This window comes from Lagopus muta, chromosome 12, assembly GCF_023343835.1.
Source record: "Lagopus muta isolate bLagMut1 chromosome 12, bLagMut1 primary, whole genome shotgun sequence".
Classification (NCBI taxonomy): Eukaryota; Metazoa; Chordata; class Aves; order Galliformes; family Phasianidae; genus Lagopus; species Lagopus muta.
In genome coordinates this window covers 147,891-171,294 of record NC_064444.1, presented here as the reverse complement: position 1 = coordinate 171,294, position 23,404 = coordinate 147,891, and the positions used below count along the sequence as shown (strand labels likewise).

General features: G+C 43.6%; 2 protein-coding genes across 2 annotated transcripts in view; both read left to right on the top strand.

Annotated features, from left to right (window-relative positions):
• The window catches only part of AP1G1 (adaptor related protein complex 1 subunit gamma 1), a 40,971-nt gene extending 30,443 nt beyond the window's left edge, over positions 1 to 10,528 (top strand). The window contains exons 14-24 of the mRNA XM_048958341.1: positions 22 to 76; positions 1,220 to 1,342; positions 1,647 to 1,736; positions 2,222 to 2,349; positions 2,945 to 3,049; positions 4,226 to 4,367; positions 4,960 to 5,086; positions 5,553 to 5,648; positions 5,875 to 6,035; positions 6,973 to 7,071; positions 9,280 to 10,528. Of these exons, the coding sequence (XP_048814298.1) occupies positions 22 to 76; positions 1,220 to 1,342; positions 1,647 to 1,736; positions 2,222 to 2,349; positions 2,945 to 3,049; positions 4,226 to 4,367; positions 4,960 to 5,086; positions 5,553 to 5,648; positions 5,875 to 6,035; positions 6,973 to 7,071; positions 9,280 to 9,381 (1,228 nt within the window). The 3' untranslated portion in view covers positions 9,382 to 10,528. The remainder of the gene's footprint in view (positions 1 to 21; positions 77 to 1,219; positions 1,343 to 1,646; positions 1,737 to 2,221; positions 2,350 to 2,944; positions 3,050 to 4,225; positions 4,368 to 4,959; positions 5,087 to 5,552; positions 5,649 to 5,874; positions 6,036 to 6,972; positions 7,072 to 9,279) is intronic.
• A 3,421-nt stretch (positions 10,529 to 13,949) lies between these two features.
• The window catches only part of PHLPP2 (PH domain and leucine rich repeat protein phosphatase 2), a 30,517-nt gene continuing 21,062 nt past the window's right edge, over positions 13,950 to 23,404 (top strand). The window contains exons 1-6 of the mRNA XM_048958642.1: positions 13,950 to 14,023; positions 14,120 to 14,291; positions 15,040 to 15,281; positions 21,465 to 21,598; positions 22,283 to 22,473; positions 22,893 to 23,018. Of these exons, the coding sequence (XP_048814599.1) occupies positions 13,950 to 14,023; positions 14,120 to 14,291; positions 15,040 to 15,281; positions 21,465 to 21,598; positions 22,283 to 22,473; positions 22,893 to 23,018 (939 nt within the window). The remainder of the gene's footprint in view (positions 14,024 to 14,119; positions 14,292 to 15,039; positions 15,282 to 21,464; positions 21,599 to 22,282; positions 22,474 to 22,892; positions 23,019 to 23,404) is intronic.

Genomic DNA, 23,404 nt, shown 5'->3' with positions numbered 1-23,404 from the left:
ACCTTTTCTTATTTTTATCAGATACGCTCCTTCCAAACGCTGGCACATAGACACGATCATGAGAGTCTTAACAACAGTAAGTAAAATTGGCTCTTTTGTGTGTGACGTTGTAACAGCTGTACAGCAGCTTTCTGATTTTTTTTTTTTTTTTTTTTTTTTTTTTTTTTTTTACTACCTGACTGTTACTTTTTTACTACCTGAATTTCTTTGCAGACATCACAGTTGAGGTTGGAACTGGAGTAGCGTTTCAGCAAATGAAAGAAGGCTTAGTAACTTGGGTAGGCAGTGTGTTCTCTGATGCAGGGCAATGGGAGGAGATGTACATTATTTGGATGAGTGTTTACATTTGCAAAGTTAAAAAGTGAGTCTTGCTTTCTGTGCTGTTGTGGTACTTGAAACTGAGAAACCTGCATTCATCTGAACATAGAATTGATTTCTATATGAAGTTGGTAAGCCTTGAGAGTTGCTCTCATATGACTCACTTTTATTAAAGTTAACTTCATTCCTTCGACTGCTAGGGAGAACCATTTATAAAGTTACATTCACAAGGCTGCCTATTGCAGACTCTTACAGGTAAGTAGCCAATCCAGTTTACCAGACTTAGGAGAATTATATGGCATCAGCTCCTGGTTTTGGCTTGCTGAATTTTCACTTAATTGACTTAGTTGGGCTCATTTAATTTCTCTTTTGAGTGGTTATGTTTTCAGTGCTGGAGGGAGCGTCCAAACAAAACAAAGTGTTGAGCAGCGTACATCTTTCCTTTAGTACTAGTGCTGATTTCTGTGCTGATATGGCATAGAGCCTAGTTTTGAAGAAGTGATGAAAAAGCTGCTTTGTACCCTCAGAGTTTGTCTTAGTCTTCCATTTAACAGATAAGTTTTTCTATAGTGTTCTCGTTCTTACGTGGCATAGAAATAGAACACTTTTTATGTGTATATCCTATCCTCTTTTTATCTACAGTATGACTTTCTGTGGATATAGCTGAGTGCTTTGGGAGAATGTGCTGTTTTGTACTTCAGCAAATCTGAGTTTGCTCAAAGTCAGTCACAAAGTACTTGAGGATGATAAGGTTGATTTTTTTATTTTTCTTTTTTTCTTTTAAACCTGTATGAATCGTGTGGCTTTGAAGGATGTCAGCAGTTGTCAGGTGTTACTGAGTAGTTGTATAATGAAACCTAACAGTTTGCTTTTTTTCTCAAATACATAAATGTTCTTGCAGGCAGGAAGTTATGTTCGTGATGATGCTGTTCCCAACCTGATCCAGCTGATAACTAACAGTGTGGAGATGCATGCCTACACTGTGCAGAGACTCTACAAAGCCATCCTTGGTGATTACTCTCAGGTAATACGTAATACAAGTTTCCTTACTACACTGTAATAAACATATTTGCTAAACATATCAAGGTAAGTCAGTATCATGCTGTCTAGTTCCAGTGACAGATTGCAGTGTGAACATGTATTCTTTATGGACTTGTTCTTTTAATTTTCTCTTAAGGAATTCTTGATCAAATGAAATACCTCTGTTTTTTTTTGCTATAGAGAATTTGAGTACGCTGGCTCTGGAAAATAGTGGTTTATGGCTTTTGTACAGGAATGCATTTATCTCTGAGGTGTCTGATTTTTATGTTTATTGATTCTTCCAACAGCAGCCACTGGTTCAAGTGGCCTCCTGGTGCATAGGGGAGTATGGAGATCTTCTGGTGTCTGGTCAGTGTGAAGAAGAGGAGCCAATACAGGTACAGCCTGAGAAGGTGCAGTGTATACTTGGCTGAGGCTGGATCTGTTTGATGGCTATGTGAGCGGATTGCTTGCAGCAGTTAGTGGTGTCTGTGATAGAGGTGGACCTGGGAATGTGAGCTCCTTTCCATGCTACTGGCATGGACTACACAAACATATCCAGCTTTGTCTCTGAAGAATGCAGCTACGCTAGTCAGAGTAATGTGATTTTTGGTTCTAACCCAGCTTGCACAGTGTCAACTGGGGTTTTAACTCTATATTTTGATAACCTTTTTTTTAAATATGTGAAACAGGAGCTTTATTTTAAAGTAAAATATCGCAAGACATCCATCTGTATATATCTGTTTCATATACTGCATACATGCTGCATGTTCACAAAGTTACTGGGGAGGTAGGAAGTGCCCATTAAGCAAGATAAATTTTTTACCATGGAAGGCTTGCTGCAGAGCTTCTCTCTAAGCCTAACGTTTCTGTACCTTTCCAGGTAACAGAGGATGAAGTTCTTGATATTTTAGAAAGTGTTCTGATATCTAATATGTCTGCATCTGTTACACGAGGCTACGCTCTTACTGCCATCATGAAGCTTTCCACAAGGTTCACCTGCACTGTCAAGTGAGTTCTCCTTGATGTTCTGTGTAGGATTTTGTTGCAAATATGCTGGCATCAGTTTGCCTCAGTAGAACTACTCTTTGGACATATTCTGTTTCTGTTGTCAAGTCATCTTATTGGCTTTTACAGTTCATTGCTTGCAGGCTGAAAGACTTCCACCAGTTCATACTGTTTTCAGATGTCCTCTGCTGTGTGGGCAATTTATGTCATGATATCCTTGCTTGAAAACTTATTAATGGGAGGGAAAACCCTTACTTTCAGTGGATTCCTTCCGTTTTTATTTGTTTTGTTGGGAAGAAAAATAGCCTTATTTTGTATTATGGCTTGATTGTGGGTCATTGAGCTTTGGTGTGGTATACCTTGTGGTGATATATTGATCACCTGCTGACTGCTGAGGAGAAACAGGAGCAGTTGAAGAAGTGATGTTGCACAGATAATCGAGGAAAGCAGCAGTGACTACCATTTCAAATCAGTTGCACAGAGCGCCTCTTTATTGTAGGTCAGTTAGTGTCTTCTGGATGACGCATGCTAATTTCTTGTTCTTTGCTCCTAATCCCAATGTGCTCTTTCTCTTTTTGTCCTTTCATTTTCCACCCAGTCGCATTAAGAAGGTAGTTTCCATTTACGGCAGTAGCATTGATGTGGAGCTACAACAGAGGGCAGTGGAATATAATGCACTATTCAAGAAATATGATCACATGAGGTAAGTACTGATGAGTTTTGGTGTTCGAAAAGGCTAATAACCTACCCTTATCTCCTGCATAGTACATACAGAGAGCTTAATCTGGATATTCTGGTAAAATTACACAAGAACTGCAATCCCTTCCTGGTCTATTACGAAGTGTTTTAAGAACTTAGTATATCCTGTGATAAGTGTTCTGAGATCACAGGCTTGCCCTTACAAAACGCTTTTCCCATTTTGAGCTTGAAGTTGGCTGTTTCACTTTGTGGTAGGACTTGATGATCTTTCCCAGCATCAGCAATTCTGTGATTTAGGTGTTGAATCTTAAATGTGCTAGCTGAGCAAGTGCCTGCAGGTAGCTTTTGCCATGCTAACCTTACCAGTTGTTAGGTTCAAGCTGATCTTATAACACTTTTGGAATAAATGTGCAGAGAACCACTGACCTTTTTTTTCCAAAGCTATGCTCTGAACTTGAGGTAATTCTATCAGAGTCTGAAAGCCCATTGTTGGGGTTATTGACACTGCAAATCTCATTCAGCCTGAAAGATGTTGGCGGTGTAACTTATTCACATTACATGCAGTGCTTTGAGGCCTGGTCCTTGAGGGTAATGGCTTTTCTTGCATTATACGCTAGTGTTCTCTGTATGACTTTTTCTTTGTTGTGTTGAAGTCAGGATTCTGTGTCCTGTGCCTCTTCTCCTTCAGTTTCTGTATGCTTTCAGGAGGGTGCTCTTGAGGACCAAGCTTACACTTTCTGGAAACTTAAATTTGACTTATGAGAGCATGGTGGTTTGTTTTTCCAACTTTGTTACCTGTTTCAGCCAATCAGCTGACCTTCTGATCCAACTGAGTATGGAGCACAGCAGTCAGATGTCCTGCGTCTGCAGTTAATCCACGTTTGCTCAGTCATTTAATCTGCTTTGTTATCCTAGCTCCACTGTGAAAACTGTCCAGTACTGGAAGAAAATAAGGATGTATTGTTTGACTGTCAGCTGACATTTAATATATATACACTGGCACAATATGTCAGGTATCATTTTTGACCACCTGCAGCTGTCATATAGTCTTACAGTGCCCTTGCAATGGAGCTGAAAGGAAGAGGCAGGTTGCGCTGTGTATATCTTCTCTTGAATGTTTTGAATGCTTGGATTGGGATCCAAGAAGATGGCACAGTATAACTATGTCAGCTTCTTTCAGGCCAGCCCTGCTTGAGAGAATGCCTGTAATGGAGAAAGTCACCACCAATGGCCCTACAGAGATTGTACAGACCAATGGAGAGACAGAAACAGCGGTACTGGAAACCAAACCTCCACACTCTGGATTGCAGCCTGGTAGCCAGGTAATGGAAACTAATCTGGCATAAGTTTCCATTGCCTGTCAGCTCAAAGTGCTAGCCACTGACTTTTCAACAGTAAACTGAGGCAGCCTCCCTTCCTGTCCCTGCCTCGTTGTAAGTTGTGGTCTGGTGATCAATTGTGTCACATTTCTGCTCTGATGGTTCTAGTGCCAAGAACAGATGTGTGGAAGAGGTTATTGTAGGGAATGTAAGAGCATGATGGGATAAATCCATGTGTTCCCCGGCCTGTTTGTATCTTCAGGCTCCATCCCACTCTTATCACTGTGGTTCCAAGAAAGCGGTGGCTTGATCTCTTGGAACCATAGCCAAACTAAGAACCTTACTAATTAGTCAGCAGCTCTGGCCTTTAATCTGAGGGCAAGTGAAATTCATCCTGTATGTAAGGGGGAATCAGCGGAAATATGAATATGTGTCATGGTTTTATGATTTTTGGTCATCAGTATTCCACACCATAACATCATGTAATGCACTGGGGATGGGGTTTGATATCTGCCGAATGTTCGTCCGTCAGAGAAGAACGGGACGGACCAGCCCATAAACCGTTGACAATATGTAACTTTTATTTTCTCATTAGGCAAATGATTTGTTGGACTTGCTGGGGGGGAATGATATAACACCTGTAATCCCCACTGCACCTACAAGCAAGCCAGCCTCTGCTGGTGGGGAGCTCCTTGACCTACTGGGAGACCTCAACCTAACAGGTGAGTAGGCTTCATCTCTTGAAAGTCTACGTAACCTCATTCCTGGGGTGGGTCAGGTTGAGCGCTGAAGATGAGAGGGCTGGCTTGTTCATCACTATTAAGTCCCTGTCTTCATGACTGTTCTTGTCAGGCTCTGTATTAGCACACAGGTGGACATCAGGGGATGGCATCAGAGATTGACAATGTTTAGACAGTGGGACTTAAGTATTTTCCCATTCTGTGCTGGGAACACAGCATTTACGGAGAGAATAAGATACAAGAAATTACTGTGTTTGAATGCCTACTAGCTCAAGAGGAGCCAGACCTTGTTGAATAAAAGCTGAGAAGAGGCATAACATAAATAGCTATGTGTAGAGCTTCATATATAGAAATAGTATGTATTGATATTTGAGCAGTTGAGTTGGAGGAGTAATTACCCTTCATTCTGTGACAGCAAAATCTAATAATTATCCAACGTTTCTTGTAGGTTCCCCAGTATCTGCCCCTGCACCCCAGATATCACAGCCACCATTCCTGCTTGATGGACTGTCATCACAGCCTCTCTTCAATGATATTGCTGCAGGTTAGGGACATCTGAAACCTTAGCTGAAGGTGCCACAGCAGAAGAGGAAACAAGGGGTAGTAACGGAAAGGAGATTTCATTGTGAAGTGTGACACACACATTGGAGCAGGAGGGGAGGTTGTTTAATCTACAGAAGAATTTGTGTTCTGGGGTAAAGGAAATGAGTTCTGTGATGCTGAGAACAATGTCTAGATTCTCAAGTCTGCTACTTTTTTGCTTTCTACAGGAATCCCTTCAATTACTGCATACAACAAGAACGGGCTGAAGATTGACTTCAGTTTTGAGAGGTCAAACACCAACCCCAGTGTCACCGTAATCACAATACAAGCCTCCAACAGCACAGAGCTGGATATGACAGATTTTGTTTTCCAGGCTGCGGTACCAAAGGTAGAGCAACTTAGGGCAACTACAGTGACAGGTAGAGGGCCAGCTGCAAGTGCTTCCTGATTGGTGCTTTAATGTAGACAGACACATGCAGCATGGGTGAGCTGTTAACAGGTTCTCATCATGCTCAGTTTAGTCATAAATGGAATGGAGGATGGGCTAAAATGATCTGCTCTGATCAAATCTTACTTTAAAATCACCATTTTAGAAGGTTGCTAAACTATGCCCAGGAAAATGTTGGTTCAAAAAAAAAACCACCACACCAACAACCACGACAAGCCTTTCTCTTTGTTCTTAGTTTCTAAGAAATGTACTGTACTCTTTGTAGCTATAAATACATGGAAAAAAGAAAACCCTTTGGAACTGCTGCTTGTAAAACTTGAAGTGAGCTTCCACACAGTGATCATTAACTATTCTCCTTAAGGCATTTAGTTGTCTCCTGTTGGAGTTAGCTGCAGCACGAAACATGAAGATGGGTACTACTAGTTTGTAGTAGAGCAGGACTTGATTGAAGCGTTAAAATGTGGGAAATATTCACTTTCCAGAGTTTCACTTCTGGAATTTACTAATGCTCTTCCTTTAGTTTGGAATTTTCCTACCTGCCACAGGAAGGAATGAGGCAGAGAATGGGCCTCCTGAAGTTAGAGATGTGCTGAGCAGTGTTGGCTGTTCCACCTGAGAGTCAAAATTGAAACAGTGCATCACTGCTAATTTTGATAGACCGCAGTAAGCCCTCATCTCTCGTGCCTTCTGGATCTCTGTGTGGGAAGATGGTGGGCCAGCAAATATTTTGTTCTTTGCAGATCATGAATTGAAAAACTGGTTGCTTCCTTGTGTCTGTGTACTGGCAGGACTTAATTTTTTTTTTTAGTGCAAATAAATCAATTAGTTTATATTTGTACTTGATTAAGCATCAACTTGCTTTCGTTTTGTTCTTCAGACATTCCAACTGCAGCTTCTGTCTCCTAGCAGCAGTGTCATCCCTGCATTTAACTCGGGGACCATTACACAGGTCATTAAAGTCCTGAATCCACAAAAGGTGAGTGATCCTGAGAACTGCCTGGAAGTTGTGCATTTAGTGGTGGGAAATTGTGTTGTAGTGAGAATGTTTTTGTTTAGGGCTACGAAAATATTCTGGAGAAAAATTTGTAAAAGACAGGAGGTTCTGGGCAAAGGTTTGGCTTTCTGTTTGTTTGTACTTCCTAAGCAGACTCTAAAAAAGCCTTGACTTTGTGGATATTTGTTGCATCAGTATAGTTGTTAAACAAGTTTCTAGATCTTTCTAGAGGAGCAGAACCTGGTCTTTTTTGGTGTAGGAGTGAAATGGAAAGATGCTTGCTTTTTGGATTTCAATATATTTGAAGTTCTTTCTTGCTGTCTGCAGGGGGCATTTCTTGAAAGTTGATAACAAAAAATAGCTTAATCCATAATCTTAACCAGATTGTCCATTTTCTTAAGTGATGTTGTTTAATATGTTGTGAGTGTATTTTCAGATAGTTGAGGGGAAGAGTATTTTGCTGTTATTTATCATAATTCTGTTTGTTTTATAGCTTTCATAGGTAAGTTTCTGAGACTGAGGATAAAAATAAACTTGAGAGGAGAGAGGGATATGACCCACATGTCCTCCTTAAGAGGTTTAACAGTGAGGTGGAATCAGATAGAAAAGTGCAAATAATTTTATCAATTTTTGGGACAGTATTGACATTTTTCTGACGTATTTATTTCTTTATCACTCACTATTCTAGACATTAAGTAGACTGGTGTGCAAGTTTTAAAAAATGAAATTCTTAAGTCTTAGCCAAAGATTTCATCAAAATAACTGTCTTCCTGTGCACAGTTGCCCTGATCTCCCCTTGTCTCTATGCAATGTACTCCTCTCAGGCTCTATAAGACATACGGGTAATTAGTCTGTCTCATACAAATCTGATATAAATTTCCATGTGGGTTCTAAAAGTTATAAACATAAGGGATTTAGAAGCTTTCCTGTGGAGTGCAGGAAGTTGGAATGTATCCTTCTCATATGGGCCTCATAAGCTGAAATGTGCATCCTTGTTGGGACTTCCATCTCCCGTGAATCCTTGAGAATAAAGAGCTACAAGCTAGTATTTTGCTGCCCTCTGCTGTTTCCCACTGTTTTATGCCTCTTCATGTGTTCAGTGCTTAGTGTCCTTTAGATTGCTGTTGACCTCAGATTCAGCTTTGCGAGGGTCCCATGCATGAGATAGTTGAAGTTACCTCAAATATTCTGAAGGAAACAACCTCAACTTTATTGTTTAGGAGGTAGCTCTGTGTTTTTTCAGTGTTGTAAAAACTGGTCATGTGGTTGTGGTCTGTCACGCTGGACTGAAACTAAATGGGAAGAGTTATGGTGAGCAGACTGAAAGATCTTAGAGTGTAACTCTTCAGAGTAGGTGAACAAGGCTATACTCTGACAGCGGCCAGTGCACTCTGTACAATGGCTGGTTACCCAGAGCAGTACCAAATACAACTTCTTTAGCGAGAGGCTGGTTGGAGCTGTCTGTGTCCTCCTTTCCTCTCTTTCATTACCCTTTCTACACATTTTGCTGTAGACTTTGGAGGGGGGGGGAAGGGGCGCAGCAGTGAAGAGAACAGAAAATGTGAAGCATGCTGTGCTCTGGCTATTATTAAGATCATCCTAGTGTCTGGGTGGCAGCCAAGCAACAGTGTAAGGCAGTCTGAGCTGTTCTGCCATTTAGCCACAGAAGGAGGAAGTACTGTTAGAGATGATATCTCTAGTCTTTCTTGGGCTATTTTGTCCAGTGCTACTGATCTATGCAAGTTTCCAGACTGCTGCTTCTCTGAGTCAGCAGCACAGGAAATAATACCTTTCTCCATGTAAGCCTAAGTGCCGCGTAGCAAAGTCAGATCTGCCTCCTGCTTTCTTCCATGGTTAATTGTGATTGCAAGACCGTTACTGTTATATCTAAGGACCTCGGTGTTAATGAGAGCAGGGCCAGTGCCCAGAGAAAGATGAACAGAATCTGTGCTATAGTTTTTCTGAGAAAATCTTTACTTGATCTGAGAAGTACAGTGGGCAAGCAGCATCCTACTAGATTAAGAATTTATCTGCGTTGTCATAGCTTACTCTGCACATACTTCCTGCAAGCTTTTGTGGTGAGGAAGGGTCTGTGTTGTGTTTTCTCAGGGGATGTGGGACAGGAAGCTGGAAAATATGCTGACCTTTGTTGAAGACCTGAATTTGTGTTTGTTTCCTTTTCTCTTGTAGCAACAACTACGTATGCGGATCAAGTTGACATATAATCACAAGGGCTCAGCAATGCAGGATCTAGCAGAAGTCAACAACTTCCCCCCTCAGTCTTGGCAGTGAGGCTCTGGCACCATTCTTATTCTCACCCCACCCAATCAAAAGAACTCTGGGAAGAAGGTTGTGATCCTTGGCAGTCCCCTAAACTGCACCATGGGCATGGGGAACAGATGAGACCTGCTGATGAGGAGGAATTTTCCTGAAGTGATTGCTGACTTTGAAGCATATCTGTTGAGACTAATCTCCTCTCCTCTGCTGATGAGGCTGGTGGCTTGTGGAGGCTACTCTGCACTCCCTCACACATGCATTCACAGCCAGAAGCAACATTCCCTCCCTTCCCTGCCTCTCTACCCCCAAAGAAAAAGCAGCCTGGTGTTGGAAGAGAAGTCTGGAATTTCTTGCAGGGAAACTTTCTGTCTCTGCAGCAAGTGAACAACTGCCCCTTCTTTCTGCTGTCTTTTTTTTTTTTTTTTTTCTTTTTTTCCCCTGGGATGGTCAAGTTGTGTTTTCAATTGTTACTAGCTGGATTATTTTCAGGCACTTTCATCTGGGGCTCAGAATGGGAACTTGGAGAATTTTAGGTCACCTTGCCTCTTTCTTACTGTATCCCCCATGTCTAAAGGGACTGGAGGCTTTTTTTGGCCTGTTCAGTGCATTACTGTATACACACACCTCTTAGTTATGTGATACTTACCAAGAGCAAGTCAGGCCTTGGGACTTCATCTGCAGACCTGGGACAGTGCAGGAAAGAGGTGCCAGTGAGGCTGATTAAAATTGCGTTGGTGCTGTACTTGGAAATGAAGACCTTACACTTGAATTTTCTTTCTTTCCATCAGTGGCTGCAGCCATAGAGATTCAGTCTTCTGTAGCTTCCCCAGAAGGTATGGTGATGTATGAGATGTAGCGATCTAAGAAGCAGCTGGTTTTCTACCACAGTTGATTTCAAAGCCTTTAGTTGTGGGTTTATGGCAAGAAAAGACACATTCAATTTTGTAGATCAGTCTTTGAGCAAAAGCTCTGTTGCCTGCTGGGAGACGCACCGGAGACTATGCTGCAGAGTTGTTCTTAGTTATTCCAGACTTTCTCCCCGGTTTAATTTCCAGAGCCTGTTGTAGACTCCCTGGGTTCCATTTGATTTACTTCTGACTGGGATATTTGTGTTGTATCTGTAACATTGGCACTGAAATAAAGACCATGCGGTTTAAAGAGACCTTCTCCCATTTTGTTACTTAATTCATCCTTGTAGAAAAATCTGTTCGTTAAGGTGCAGACTGAGAGTGGAACTAAACTTTTTTTTGAACAAAAGCCAATTATTGGAGTATTTGAATCCAAAGATGTAAGGTTTGGTACTCTTCTGAGCTTAAAGTTGTATCCAGTTATGCTTCCTAGCGTCAACTGTTGTTGAGGTAGTAGAGTTCCATGAATTTTCATGGAGGTGATGTATAGGATATATAAAGCACAGTGACAAAACTGTTCAGGTGTTCAGCACCCTTCAGAGAGAAAGAGGAAAAGATAGGCCTTAAGCCTTCATTCGTTAGTGTGCTGGTGAATTGAAGGTACCCCAGCTCCCAGCTGCAAAGCTTTCTCAAAAGAAACAAATGGCACATCTGCTCTGTTTCTGTTGCAGGACTGTAAATACATGGTGATCATTTTGTGCTCTGGCAGCCCTTTGTGTCTGCAAAAGTACTAACACTAAGTTCCAGTCATTGCTAGCAATATTGCAGGCATGGTGTACAGTGTATTTAGGGAAAATCAAAGACTTATTCTACCCTTGAATCCATAGCAAGGGAGGTCACTAGAGGTTGTTCTGTCTGCTTTGGTTTTAACCATGATAGATGATATAAAGTAGGACTGACTTTAATTTTTGATATGTCCAGTGGAATAAGTTTAGTTTCTCTTGGAAGGCTTTTTTGCTGCGTTATTGAGAGGACCGGGTTGAGCCTTCACCAAAGAGTTTCATTATTCTGTTGGAACTGGCATCATTATAGAGTTATTAAAAACGAGCAAGAGTGATGTGTGACTTCTTTGAAGCTGATTCTGAGTTATTGCAGTGTCTTGGTTGGGCTAGCAGTGCCTCAGATGGAACCATAATGATACAGGCAGTCTTGGAGAAAACAGCTGAATCAAAGCCCTTTTCTGGATGCTGAGCATTTACTTTTGTTGCTTTTTACTGCAGCTGTGACTACTTGACACAACTGGCTCAAACTCCATAGTGGTGAGTGTGTTTGAATGTAGTCCCCAGTGGGCTCTGAGGGTGTCCCAGGTATCAAGCTAACAGGAAGTTTTTTGCCTTAGTTCCTTAAAACCCTTAAGGTGTCATTCTTCTCAGAATTGTATGTGGTATTGAAAGGTGGTGCACCTGCAGCTTTCCATTCCTTTTTGCTGAGAAGAGCACTGTTGCCAGAGGATTAGATGGGGAGAAAGAAGTACGTGGTCCCTCACCTGGCCAATTTATTGCAGCGTGGCTGGAAACAACTGACCTTGTCCCTCTTACGTTTGTTTTTTGTACTATAGAGCAGGTGGATTTTGTTGTTGGCCTCTGGAAAGCTTTCAGGGTAGATTCCTTCTCTATGCTTGGATCCTTCAGCCACCTGTACACATATGTGTTTTGTGTTTTGGAAAGTATACTCTGTCGTATTTCTGGGTCAAGCTCAGGGAGATGGTGTGTGTACCTGAAAGGCATTCAGCTTGAAACCGTCTCTTGGCCATAAAGTACTTAGCAGCTGAATGTTCCTGTTGTCCTTGGAGCTCTCTACCTTCCTTTCTTAAGAGATTGAATACTAACATTATCTCTAGAAAGAAGGCCAGGTTACATGTTTCCTTATTTGCGATGCTAGATACTATTGCTTCTTTCTGTAGGTACTTTCAACCTTCATGCTGCTTTGTCATGCTGGAGAATACTCACTTAATGCCTCAGAAAGCACTCTAGGGACAAGGTGAGCCTTTATTCCACTGGAATGCAACAATTTAGGTCTGGTCAATGGTTTTCTTCTTTCAGTGTAAAGAGGATATAAGAGGAGCAAGATACAGAATTTGTGGCTAACCTTCATAATGTGGGCTCTGCAGGCTGGAGCTTGGAGAAATTGTCTCCTTTGGTTTGTTTATTTTCCAAGCAAATAAATTTTGAGGAAAGGACAAAGTGGGCTGTAATGATCCAGAAGGGAGAGGAGGCATGGGAAGATCCTAAGGTTTAATTTAGTCCATTTTTTTTATGGGTGGCCTTGAGCAGCATTTTGAAGCAATAGCAGTGAGGGAACTGCCACCCATACAGTATGTTGGATAGGCTCTGAAGCAGCTGGGAAAGGTGACTTCCTTCATCCTTCCACCAGCACTGACACTGGCTGCAAGACGGGGCAGCAAAGATGGCTTTCCTTTAGGGTGGGGGTTGGGAGGTGGGTCTGGTGGTGTACTTTCTATGTTCATTTTCTGTTTGGGGACTGTAGTGGAAGGACCTACTGCACTTCTTTCTTCTGGGCTTTTACGCTGTTCATGTTTGTTCCTTTTCCTACGTTGTAATACTGCCCTTACGTAGAGTACCATCCCACCTCCTTGACAATGTGAACAGAAAAAAAAGAAACAAAAAAACCCACAAGATCAAATGAGCAGCAACTCCTGACCAAATTAAACATAAAAACATGCCCATTGAGCAGGGAGCCTGGTGGCATTCGAACTTCTACAAATCTATTTTTGAGATGTGAAAAACTTAAATGCTAAGTCTTAGGTGAGTGAGGAGCTACATAACCGATGTAAACACTTACATGGAATGCATTAGACTTCTGTGTGTACTGTCTTTTGGTTGAAACAAATTACGAAGTGACTAATAAAATGAGTCAATATTCCATGATTTAAAACTGCGCCTTGTTGCTTTTTGCAAGTAGAGTGGAACAGCCTTTATCAGTTCTTGTTTGGCAGCGCTAAAGTCAAGTGATATGAAATTATCAAGGGCAGAGTTTGAAAAGCTTTTGGGAAATTTTGGAGAGTAAAATGAGCAGGCAGTTTAAAAGCCCTAAAAAAGGTCAGGTCAAACACCACCCTGAGGGACAGCTTGTCAGCTGCTGCCAGCAGTACATGTCCAGGTGCTACGCAGATAGGATGAGATCTGAACAGATGTTTTTCCCTGCTGGCTGCAGGTGCAGTTGGTTATGGTTCCCTTGCTGATCTTCAGAAGTCTCTTTTGTATGCCGTGTGCCACTGAGACAAGGACTGTTACAATCTCATCTGTTAAAGCAATATAGTTGCCTGCTATATGGTAGTCACAGGAACTTTAGATACTGTGTGTTTTCCAATACAATTCCACGCACAGTGAAGGTGCATGCTGGGAACACACGGAACCTTCACAGTAAGCCTGATTGTCAGTCAGCTCCTCATTAGATAGGAGAGCTCTCCAGGTCCTCTCCTTGGGAATTCAGAAACGTGTCTGTGTGTCAGCGGATGGTGTGTAGCTGCAGGCAGAAGTCGTGGAGCAGGACAGAGCACGGAGGCACCTCCCGTTGCTGTGCTGGGCGGTGCTGAGCCCCTTGTCCTTTCTTGGAACGGGTCCTGACTGCGGAGAGCGCTGCAGTCTGAGATAAACCAGGAGGAAGGTGGGAGATTTCTGAAGGTAACGTGAAATAGGATTAAGCCACGAAAGAATGCTGGCGGTGAGAGTTTGGAAGCAGCAAGGCCAGGAATTAGCGCGTGAGAACTGTGCTGGGGCCCCAGGCCGGTGTGTGTGAAGTCCAGAATCGTTGCTGACTGAGGGCAGGCGCGAGGCTTTGGTCATTAAGGTGACCGAGGCTGCCGTTGACGGTTGCTGTCTCAGGCACTCGCGAAGCGGCGCGGTGGCGCTACGCCCAGCGGGACGAAGCGCTGCTCAGAGCCGCCGTGTGCAGCTGCAGCCTCGGGCGGCTCCTGGTGAGACGCTGCAGAAGCAAGAGAAAGCAGTTCTGGGACGGGTGGCTTCGGAGTACAGAGCTGTTTTCCTTCTTCGAAGGGTAAGTGATCCCAATTTACACAGCCGCCTTCCTCGTAAGCGCTGCACTGATGACAGCAGGTCGGTAAAGGCTCTGGCGGCCTCGTGCCCGCAGGCCGTGCTGCCGTCAGGACCGACTCGCCGAACCGCTCGCGGAGCTCCTCGGTTTAACGCCGCGACTTCGCGCTGCCGCTGCGGCGCCGCTGCCGACGGAAGTTCCCGCGCTTCCGGGGCGGGGCGCGCGCGGAGCTGGGGCGGCAGCCGCCTCTGCCGGAGGTTTCGCGGTCCGGCCGGCCATGGGGGAAGCCGGTCCGGGGCCCAAGGAGGCGCCGGAAGCCGAGGAGGATGAGGCGGCGGCGGTCGGAGCGCGGGGCGGGCGGGCCGGGCCTCGCGGCGTCGTCCGGGTGCTGAAGGTGATGAGGGCGCCTGGGCCGAGCGGGGCCGTTCTGCACCGCGTCTCCGCGCCGGCCCTTCCCGGCAGCTCGGCGCGGGGGGCGGCCGCGGCAGTAACTGCGCGCCGCGTCTGGGCAGTGCCCGCCTCGACCTTGGCTGGGACCCTTCCGTGCCGGCTCCGTGCCCCCCGGGCGCGGTGGCTCCGACTCGTTCGTCGCGAATGGCCCCGAGGCGGCGCCCGGTGGCGCGGAGCGGCGGTCTCGCCGTGCCCCGCTCCGCTCCCCCGTGCTCCGCCGCTCCTGGGGCCTTCGCACAGCCCGACTGCGGGCGCCACTGCCAAGACTGCCACTGACGCTCCGGTTTTGGCCGTTTTGCAGAGAAACGCGAAGCGCAACGGAAGCAGGAGCTGTCCGAACAGGAGCCGGTTCGGTTCCCGTGAGAGGGACTGGCTGAGAGAGGATGTTGGACGAGGCTGCGTGTACGTTTATGGAGGAGATTCTGCTGCTGCTTTATCTGACCTGCGCTTGGTCCTCTGTACGGTGGATACCCCAGCGTCTGAGATCTGTGATGGGGAAGAGAGGAAAAACCTCTTCGTGCAGCTTCATGGAGACCTGGTCAGGTGAGGGCTGAGGTTTGCGTGGAGCTGGGTTTGCTCTAGTCGTGTAGCGCTCTTCTGCATACCTACTCGCGTTGGTGTGCAGAGCAGATAGAGGCAGGAGGTGCCAGCTGGATGCAGCTTCCAGCCACCTAATGCATGAAAATGAAGTAGTTCTGAGCCTTTTGTACTTAGTCAAGGCATAGCTGGGAGGGTTTTGTGGCTGCTCCAACCAGAAATACAGCCTTGTTTTGTAAGTAAAGGCTATTCTTCATATACTTCTTCATTGTATTCTGCTTTAGGGATGTTATAATCTTAAGAAAATCTAAACAATTGTGGAGCTGTAAGCAGTTTTCTCTGAGTCAGAAGTAGTTCGTTATTTCACAGTACTTTTGTATTAGTAATTTTTTTTTGTGAGTTTCTGAGGTAAATAAAGATAAGCATAGGGTGTGGGTGTTGTATCGCATGTGTTATGTCTGCAGTCAATTAAGGCTGAAAACAGACCTCAGATCAGAGTTTAAGGTGCATGGATTTTATGCTGAGTGTATTATGGACTCCTCTAGCTTTACAAGCTCCCATTAAGTCTGTGTAGCGATGCTTCTGGATTTCAAGTTTGATTATGAAGTTGTGGCTCTAGTTGCTAGGGAAAAGGGCATCACTGCGGTCTTTCTTCAGAAGCCTAAGCAACTGAAACATTATAAGCTGAACAGCAGCAATAGTTTCTTGTTAGTGAAATGTAAGTATTAAATTGTATGCATCTCAAGTTTAGAAGGACATAGTGTAGGTTTAATTGGGTTGAAGACAGGAGCACTAACGGGAAAGAGGTATGAAGAATAGGATCGGGAAAGGGGGCCTACAAGAGAACTGGGAAGGGACAGGGAGAGTACTGGTAGGACACAGGGTTATGGCTTCAAATTGTTAGGAGGTAGCTTTAGATATCAGGAAGGAATTCTTTACTCAGAGGTTGGTGAAGCCTTGGCCTATGCTACCCAGAGAAGCTGTGGATGCTACCACATCCCTGGAGGTGCTTGAGGCCATGGATGGGGCCCTGGGCAACCTGGTCTGGGAAGGTGTCCCAGCCATAGCGGGGGGGGTTGGAACTGGGTGATCTTTAAGGTAGTTTCCTTACCCTAATCCAACCATTTTGTGATTCTGTGACGTGGTTAAAAATGACAGTTGAAAGAAGTTATCCAGAACTTTTTGCTTTCCCTGACCTGGATTATAGGAACTACGATAGATTTATTATTTTAAAAAAAAAAAAAAAAAAAAGGAGAATAGGTTAACACTTGTTTATGAAGGCAGCCTAATATCTCCATTTGTTGCTTGAAGTATTTATAAGACAACTGGCTTGTTGCTGCTATAACAGAGAACAGATTTTCTAATGTTTAGAGAAAAGAACAAGTCTTTACGTTTACTGCAGACATCAAAAAAAAAAAAAAAAAAAAAGACCAGGTAAGTCCTGTAGGTGTGTTCAGACAGGGGAGCTTTGATTTTTTTTTTTATTTTTTTTTATTTTTTTTTAAATTTTTTTTTGAGTTCTTGAAGTGACTTCTGTGTTTGAATTCTGAATTTCTCTTCTCACACTGTGAGAAGAGCCTGTCTTTCATTTGTGGTAGTCTTTGCAAAGATAGCAGATTTGTCCTGCAGCCCAGGTCCTGGAAGTGAATGTTGTGTTGCAAACATTTACTTTACCTGCTTTAATGGGGGTTTGGACTCGATGATCTCTTGAGGTCTCTTCCAATCTTTGCAATTCTGTGATTTGCTCCTTAAACTCGTCTCCTGCTATGTTAGACTCTTAATCAAGTCTTCTGTTGAATTTTATGGAGAGCTCTTGATTGCTGTGCATCTGTTGCCTTTGTAATTCTTGGGTTGTCTTTGCCACAGAATAAATTCATGAATCACCAGTGAGGGTGTTCTCAGTAGAATCATCTAGGCTAGAAAAGGCCTTTAAGATCATCAGGTCCAATCATCCACCTAACACTGCAAATCCACTGTTATACCACATTCCTAAGCACAGTATCTGCAAGTTTCTTAGATACCTGCTGGGATGGCGTCTCCTCCACCTCCCCGTGCAGCCTGTTCTGATGTCTGTCCATGAAAAAAATTCCTATTGGTATTGCTTTAGTATCCATCTCTGTTAGGAGTAGGAGGCAATCACAAGTAGTATCTGCTTCCATTTCCCCAGGAAGGTGACAGAACGCTCAAGATATCCCTACGCCCTCTTGAGATAATAATTTCCTTGAAAAAAAGTTTACTGACTGCTTTAATAGTGAGTCTGTGACTACAAATTACTCAGTGAAGCATCTGATTGTATCTTACACTTGATATGTTTGTCTCTCAGAAAACTGAATTCCCTTCTAAATACTAGTGGGTGATTTTCTTTCTAAACCTGAACATGGCAAAAGTTGATTTGGTACCTGACTTAGAAGACTGGACGAACTGGTCGGTAGGTAGAAGAATAATAGAAAACCTTTTAACTTTCAATACTGTTGGATTCCTGTGATATTTCTGCATTTCTCTTTGAAGTACGTATACTGGGAATCAGTTTCTGTCAGAACATTCTTTTCCCTGTGCAGCATTGCCTTGAGAATCTTTAAGTAATCCAGCTAGAGCTTTTCTTTCTGAACATCTCTTTCTTTTTAGAAACTGTACTTTATTGCAGAGGAGAAGATTAAATAAAAATAATTTCATTACTTTCTTTAGGATGCTCACACCTGACAACAAAACTTTGAACTAAGAAGATATGGAAATGTGATTGTTGCTCAGGAAGAAGAGCTGCAGCAGTCTGTGAAACTTGCTGATTTTTTGTGTGCTTCTCTTTCTGTTAATCCTTGCACCCTTCACTTAGTGGAGCAGCTTCTCTGATTTAGTGGAGGTGGCAGTACCTACTGTGTGATACTGGTGTGGATGCCATGGGCTGTTTGTGCCAGGTAGCAGCTGCTTTGCCTGCTGTGGTTTTCTCTGTGTGTGGTAGTACTCAGCATTTATTGCACTTCGTACAAGGTAAATTTTGTACATTTCTAATGTGATCACATGCCAGCTGAGGTTTCCACAGTGCACTGTGTTTTCTCAAAGGGAAAGTGTAATTCTCTACATCAAACTCCATCCACACCTGTCAGCTCTGATTATGCTAGCAGAGAAATTTGTTATAGAAATTGCCATTATGTTCCTTTGTTCCATACACAGGTTTTGGTTTTCCGTTTCCTGCTTTCAGACTACTTTTAGATTTTATTGGTAAATCACACTGCCCTTGATAAGAACTGGGACAGGCAGTCTTTCCAGTGACAACTCCAGAGTGTCCCCAGAGGCACACGATCAAGTGCTCTGTATCCTGATGTGAATACTATCAGAAAGCAACAAGCCCTTCTGCTCATTGCTTTATTGACAAAGCCCTTTGGACGTGTGAGTGTGATCAGGAGAGATCTGGGCTGTGCAGTGCTGTTTCCTTGGGCGCACCCCTCCTGTGCCTGGTACCGGAGAGCCGCTGTGGTGGGCAGGGAGGCGTCAGCCTTCCCACCAGGACTTTGCTTGGATATGTCACTGAGCTGCACTTTGTCTCCTGAGGAGCGAGGCGTTGCAGCCCAGGGACGCGCTGCTGCTGAACTGTAGGTTCTGCTGTGACCTCACATACTTCTGCCAGGTAACAAAACTGGAACAGCATCTGCATTTCTGCAGTCAACTTGAAGAATTCTGAAGGCGTAATTTTTTGGGAGGCTCTTGCCTTCCAGCCACCAGCAACCAAAGCTAGGTGGTGCAGTAATGCAGCACACTCTTGTGATTTGTTTTCAGGTAGTTAGGTTTTTATGGAAAGAGACATGTTGGTCCAGGGATTAGGCTTGAATAGATACTACTACAAATGATCTTTTTGTACCTGGTCGTTATTTTTTCACGTAAACTGAGAAACAAAAATAAGGGTGTTTCAGGGAGCACTGCAGTTTAATTTGAGTGGACAAGAATGAAAATACTAGTTTTTTCAAATTAACATTTAAAGTTCTGCAGCAGCACTGCAGCACTAATTCTTCCTGGTCTTAAAGATGCAAAGGATAAAAATAGAGTTAAATCTTACCTTGAGAAAGGGATAAGTGTGTCACAATAGAGTATTCTGCTGCTTCAAGAAGGTAAACCATACTACTGTACTATACAGTTTTCAGTACTGCAAAACTGTGATTTAACGAGAACGTATTGAGTATGTTTATTATCTGGATGATCACACTGTGGTCAGTGGCTCAATGTCCAAGAGCAGACCAGTGATGAGTGGCATTCCTCAGGGATCGGTGCTAGGCCTGGTGTTAATATCTTTGTAGCCGAAATGGACAGGGGGATCGAGTGCACCCTCAGCAAGTTTGCAGATGATACCAAGCTGAATGATGCAGCTGACCTGCCAGAGGGAAGGGATGCCATCCAGAGGGACCTGGATGGGCTTGAGAGGTGGGCCCACGCCGACCTCGTGGAGTCCAACAAGGCCAAGTGCAAGGTCCTGCATCTGGGCTGGGGCACTTTCAAGCACAGATACAGGTTGGGCGGAGAATGGCTGGAGGGCAGCTCTGAGGAGAAGGATTTGAGAGTGTTGTTTGATGAGAGACTCAGCGTGAGCTGGCAGTGTGTGCCTGCAGCCCAGAAGGCCAAAGGCCAACCACAGGAGAAGAGAAGGCTCTGAGGCGACCTTATAGCAGCCTTCCAGTACCTGAAGGGCCTATAGGAAAGCTGAGGAGGAACATTTTATCAGGACAGGTTGGAACAGGATGAGGGGAGATAGTTTTAAACTGGAAGAGGATAGATTTAGACTAGATGCTGGAAAGAAATTCTTGACCATGAGGGTGGTGAGACACAGGAACAGGTTACACAGGGAGGTTGCGGTTGCCCTCTCCTTGGAAGCACTCAAAGCCAGCCTGGATGGGGCTGTGAGCAACCTGATCTAGCGGGAGGTGTCCCTGCCAACAGCAGGGGGTTGAGACTAAATGATCTTTAAAAGTCTCTTCCAACCCAAACCGTTCTGTGACTGTATGGTATTACTGTGCTTATTGAAAAGTGCTTACCCTTTAACGAGTTAAGGTTCCTTCTGAATTTTGATGTGCAAGAATTACATTATTCAGTGCACGCTTCTAAACACATCAATTCATTCAGCAACCAAAATGTAGTGTTTGAATATTTTTTTTTTTTTAGTGATTTTTTTTTTGTTTTGTTTTAGTGTAACAGCTAGCTTCAGATTATTTGAAATGTTTTTGGTTATTTGTTTGGGTTTTTTTTGTTAGTGATACTCAAGGATTTGTGGCTGCTTGGCCGCAGGTCACATGCTGGAAAAGCCATTTTCTGTCAAGCACAAGGCTTTAGTAGCAGAAGTATTAAAGTTTGCATGTAGTCACAGGAGACTCAGGCCAGGTGTTTGAAGATCCAGGCATGTCTCTCATATTTCTCTTGAATTCTGTTCTGAAGGCTATACAATACATCAGGGTTTGCTGTATTGGAAGTCTGCACTGTTTGGTGCAATCTGTTATTTATTCCAGTTTCTAATGGCTTGGCTGTTGTAGGTAACAGATACACAGATTTTTCATTTACAGTAACACACTGGAAAGCTCTTTTTAATGTTTTATGTTGTGTTCACTGCTGTTTCTGGGGAGAAAAAAAAAAGTTGTGATAACTTAGACCTCAGTTAAATATTTACAGAACTGCTTGGCTCTCTAAGTACGCCTCTGCATCCCCAAGAGAGGTCCTGAAAAAGACTGAGAGCAACTTGTGTTTGGGCTGGCAGAAAAAGAGGCAGTGGGCACAAACTCAAAAGCAGAAATTTTTGAACATCAGGAAACGTTTGTTTGTTTGTTTGTTTAGAAATTTAAGTAGAGTTTTCCTAAATATTTAGGTCACTAAAAATAGGGGTTTCTTTTAAATTATTGGGAGTCTGATTTTTTGTGCAGTATTTCTGATATTGTTTCTTGTCATTGTTTCCTCTTGATATATTTCAAGTCACAAAAAGGAAACCATGGATTTCATGGCTTAAGTTTTTTCCTCTCCATTTCCCTTCTGCAATAAAGTTCTTCAGATGTTGCAGTTTTTAACTGATGCTTAACAAGCATAAAGCGCAGACCCAGGGGTGTGTGTTTGCCAGACCTTTTTGAGAGCAATGTGTCAGTATCCCTTGCACTTCAGTTGCAATGAGCCATGTTTAATCTTTTTCAAGTTGTAAAACTGTTTTCTTGTGTGTTTTGCTAGGAGGCTGGAACCCACCGAAAAGCCCCTTCAGATGGTGTATGACTACTTGGCTGGGTTGGGTTTTGATGACCCTGTCAGAATGCAGGAGGAGGCAGCAAACTCTGACCTCAGCTGTATGATTCGCTTTTACAGCGGTAAGAATTTGTGTGCACGTATGCTGTTGCTGTACCCACAGTTTTAAATATCTGATGGAGCTCAGGTGAAGCACAAGTCATTGGCTTCATAGATGGCTAAATCATACACACAATATCAGAAAGCATTTCTTGAAATAAAGAGTTTTCAGAATCATAGGAAAAGCAGTTTTGTAGTTCTCTTGACCCTTTTTGTGGCTTGGAGAGAAGACAGCTCGATGGAGAACATGCAATTGCTCTGCTTAATGTTATGACAAATGTCTTAGAAGTCCAAATGAGATGAGAAACATACTGCAGTACAGTCTAGATAAAGCATTTCACACAGCCTCCCTGAAGATAACAGTAAGTTTGTAATTGCTTTTCTACCGCATCCAAAGGACAGACGCTCAGCAAGTGCGTAGGTTTGCCACAGTCTGTAATTACTTGAAAATTAGAAATGCTCTACATGGCAACTGTGGTAACACTTTAGTGAAAGTCATACAGTGGTTGCTTGTCAGACACTTCTGCCCCAGGTACATCTCTTGTTTTCTGCATGAGATTTTTGTTTTATGTGCTACTATATGTTTTGTCTTAATGTATTGCTTGCAGTAACTGCTGTTGCGTGTTACAGCTGTGCTGCTATTTGTGCTTGTACCTGAAAATAAGGAATAAATGGAGAGTAAGCACTCATGTTCCTTTTTTCTTCAGAAAAGCCTTGCCAGATGGAACAGTTAGATCGCATCCTGCTCTCTGGAATCTATAATGTACGCAAAGGGAAGACTCAGTTGCACAAATGGGCAGAACGCTTAGTAATTCTCTGTGGTACCTGTCTCATTGTGTCCTCTGTTAAAGATAGCCACGCAGGGAAGATGCATATCTTGCCTCTTGTTGGAGGGAAGGTAAGACTTTTTTTTAAAGCTTCCTGTAACGTAGAAAGGAAGAAGGGGGTTACAGTGATGGGTATTATCCACACGGGGTTCATCCAGGCTGTATCAGCAGGCGCAGGGAGAATTGCATGATCCTTTCCTACTACTAGGTAGTCTTAAGGCTAATAAAATGCTTGCAGAGGCACTTGCTTCTGTTTTCACAGTGTTAGCCAGCGTGACTAGGCATCCTGGAGATGATTACTTAAAGGATCTACTTCAGCAGAAAGATGTTAAGAAGGTTTTACTACATTGCATTTGTCTCAAATAACCTTATATCAGAGTTTTGTTTGAAATATAGCGTTACTGGTTGTAATATTTCAGGCTAGATTTCGGATCCATTGTAATTGCTGGAATTTAGGTAGACTCTTTTGTTTTCATTCCTCCCGTTGCAGGTTGAAGAAATGAAACGTCGGCAGTACACACTTGCTTTCACATCTGTTGGAGCACAAGCCCAAACATACCACGTCTCCTTCGAAACACTGGCGGAGTGCCAGCGGTGGCACCGACAGGCTTCCACGGTGAGGCACTGGGGACTGCAGCAGTTGGGGTGGTGGGTACCAAGGGAATGAAGGGATTTGTTGTACGGGCTGGGTCTGCAGGCAGAGGTTTAAACTGTGATGCTGGAGAAAGTACCTGGGATGCTTTCCAGCTTTCTTCAGTTCTCATATGCTTGAGATTACAGAAGCTTTCTTTGAGCTTTCTCCTGGGGCTCTGGCTGTACAGCAGTGTTGAGTAGCAGTTCTGCGTTCTTTTCACCCCCCCTGCACCTAGTGAGGGTAGTTAATCACAGCTCATTGGAACAAACCCCAGGGATTGGCTGGCTCTGCAGCCATAGAGATCTGTTAATTGCTTCTACTACCATACCCGTATTACCTGTGGCCTAGACTTACTTGGGGCTACCTTG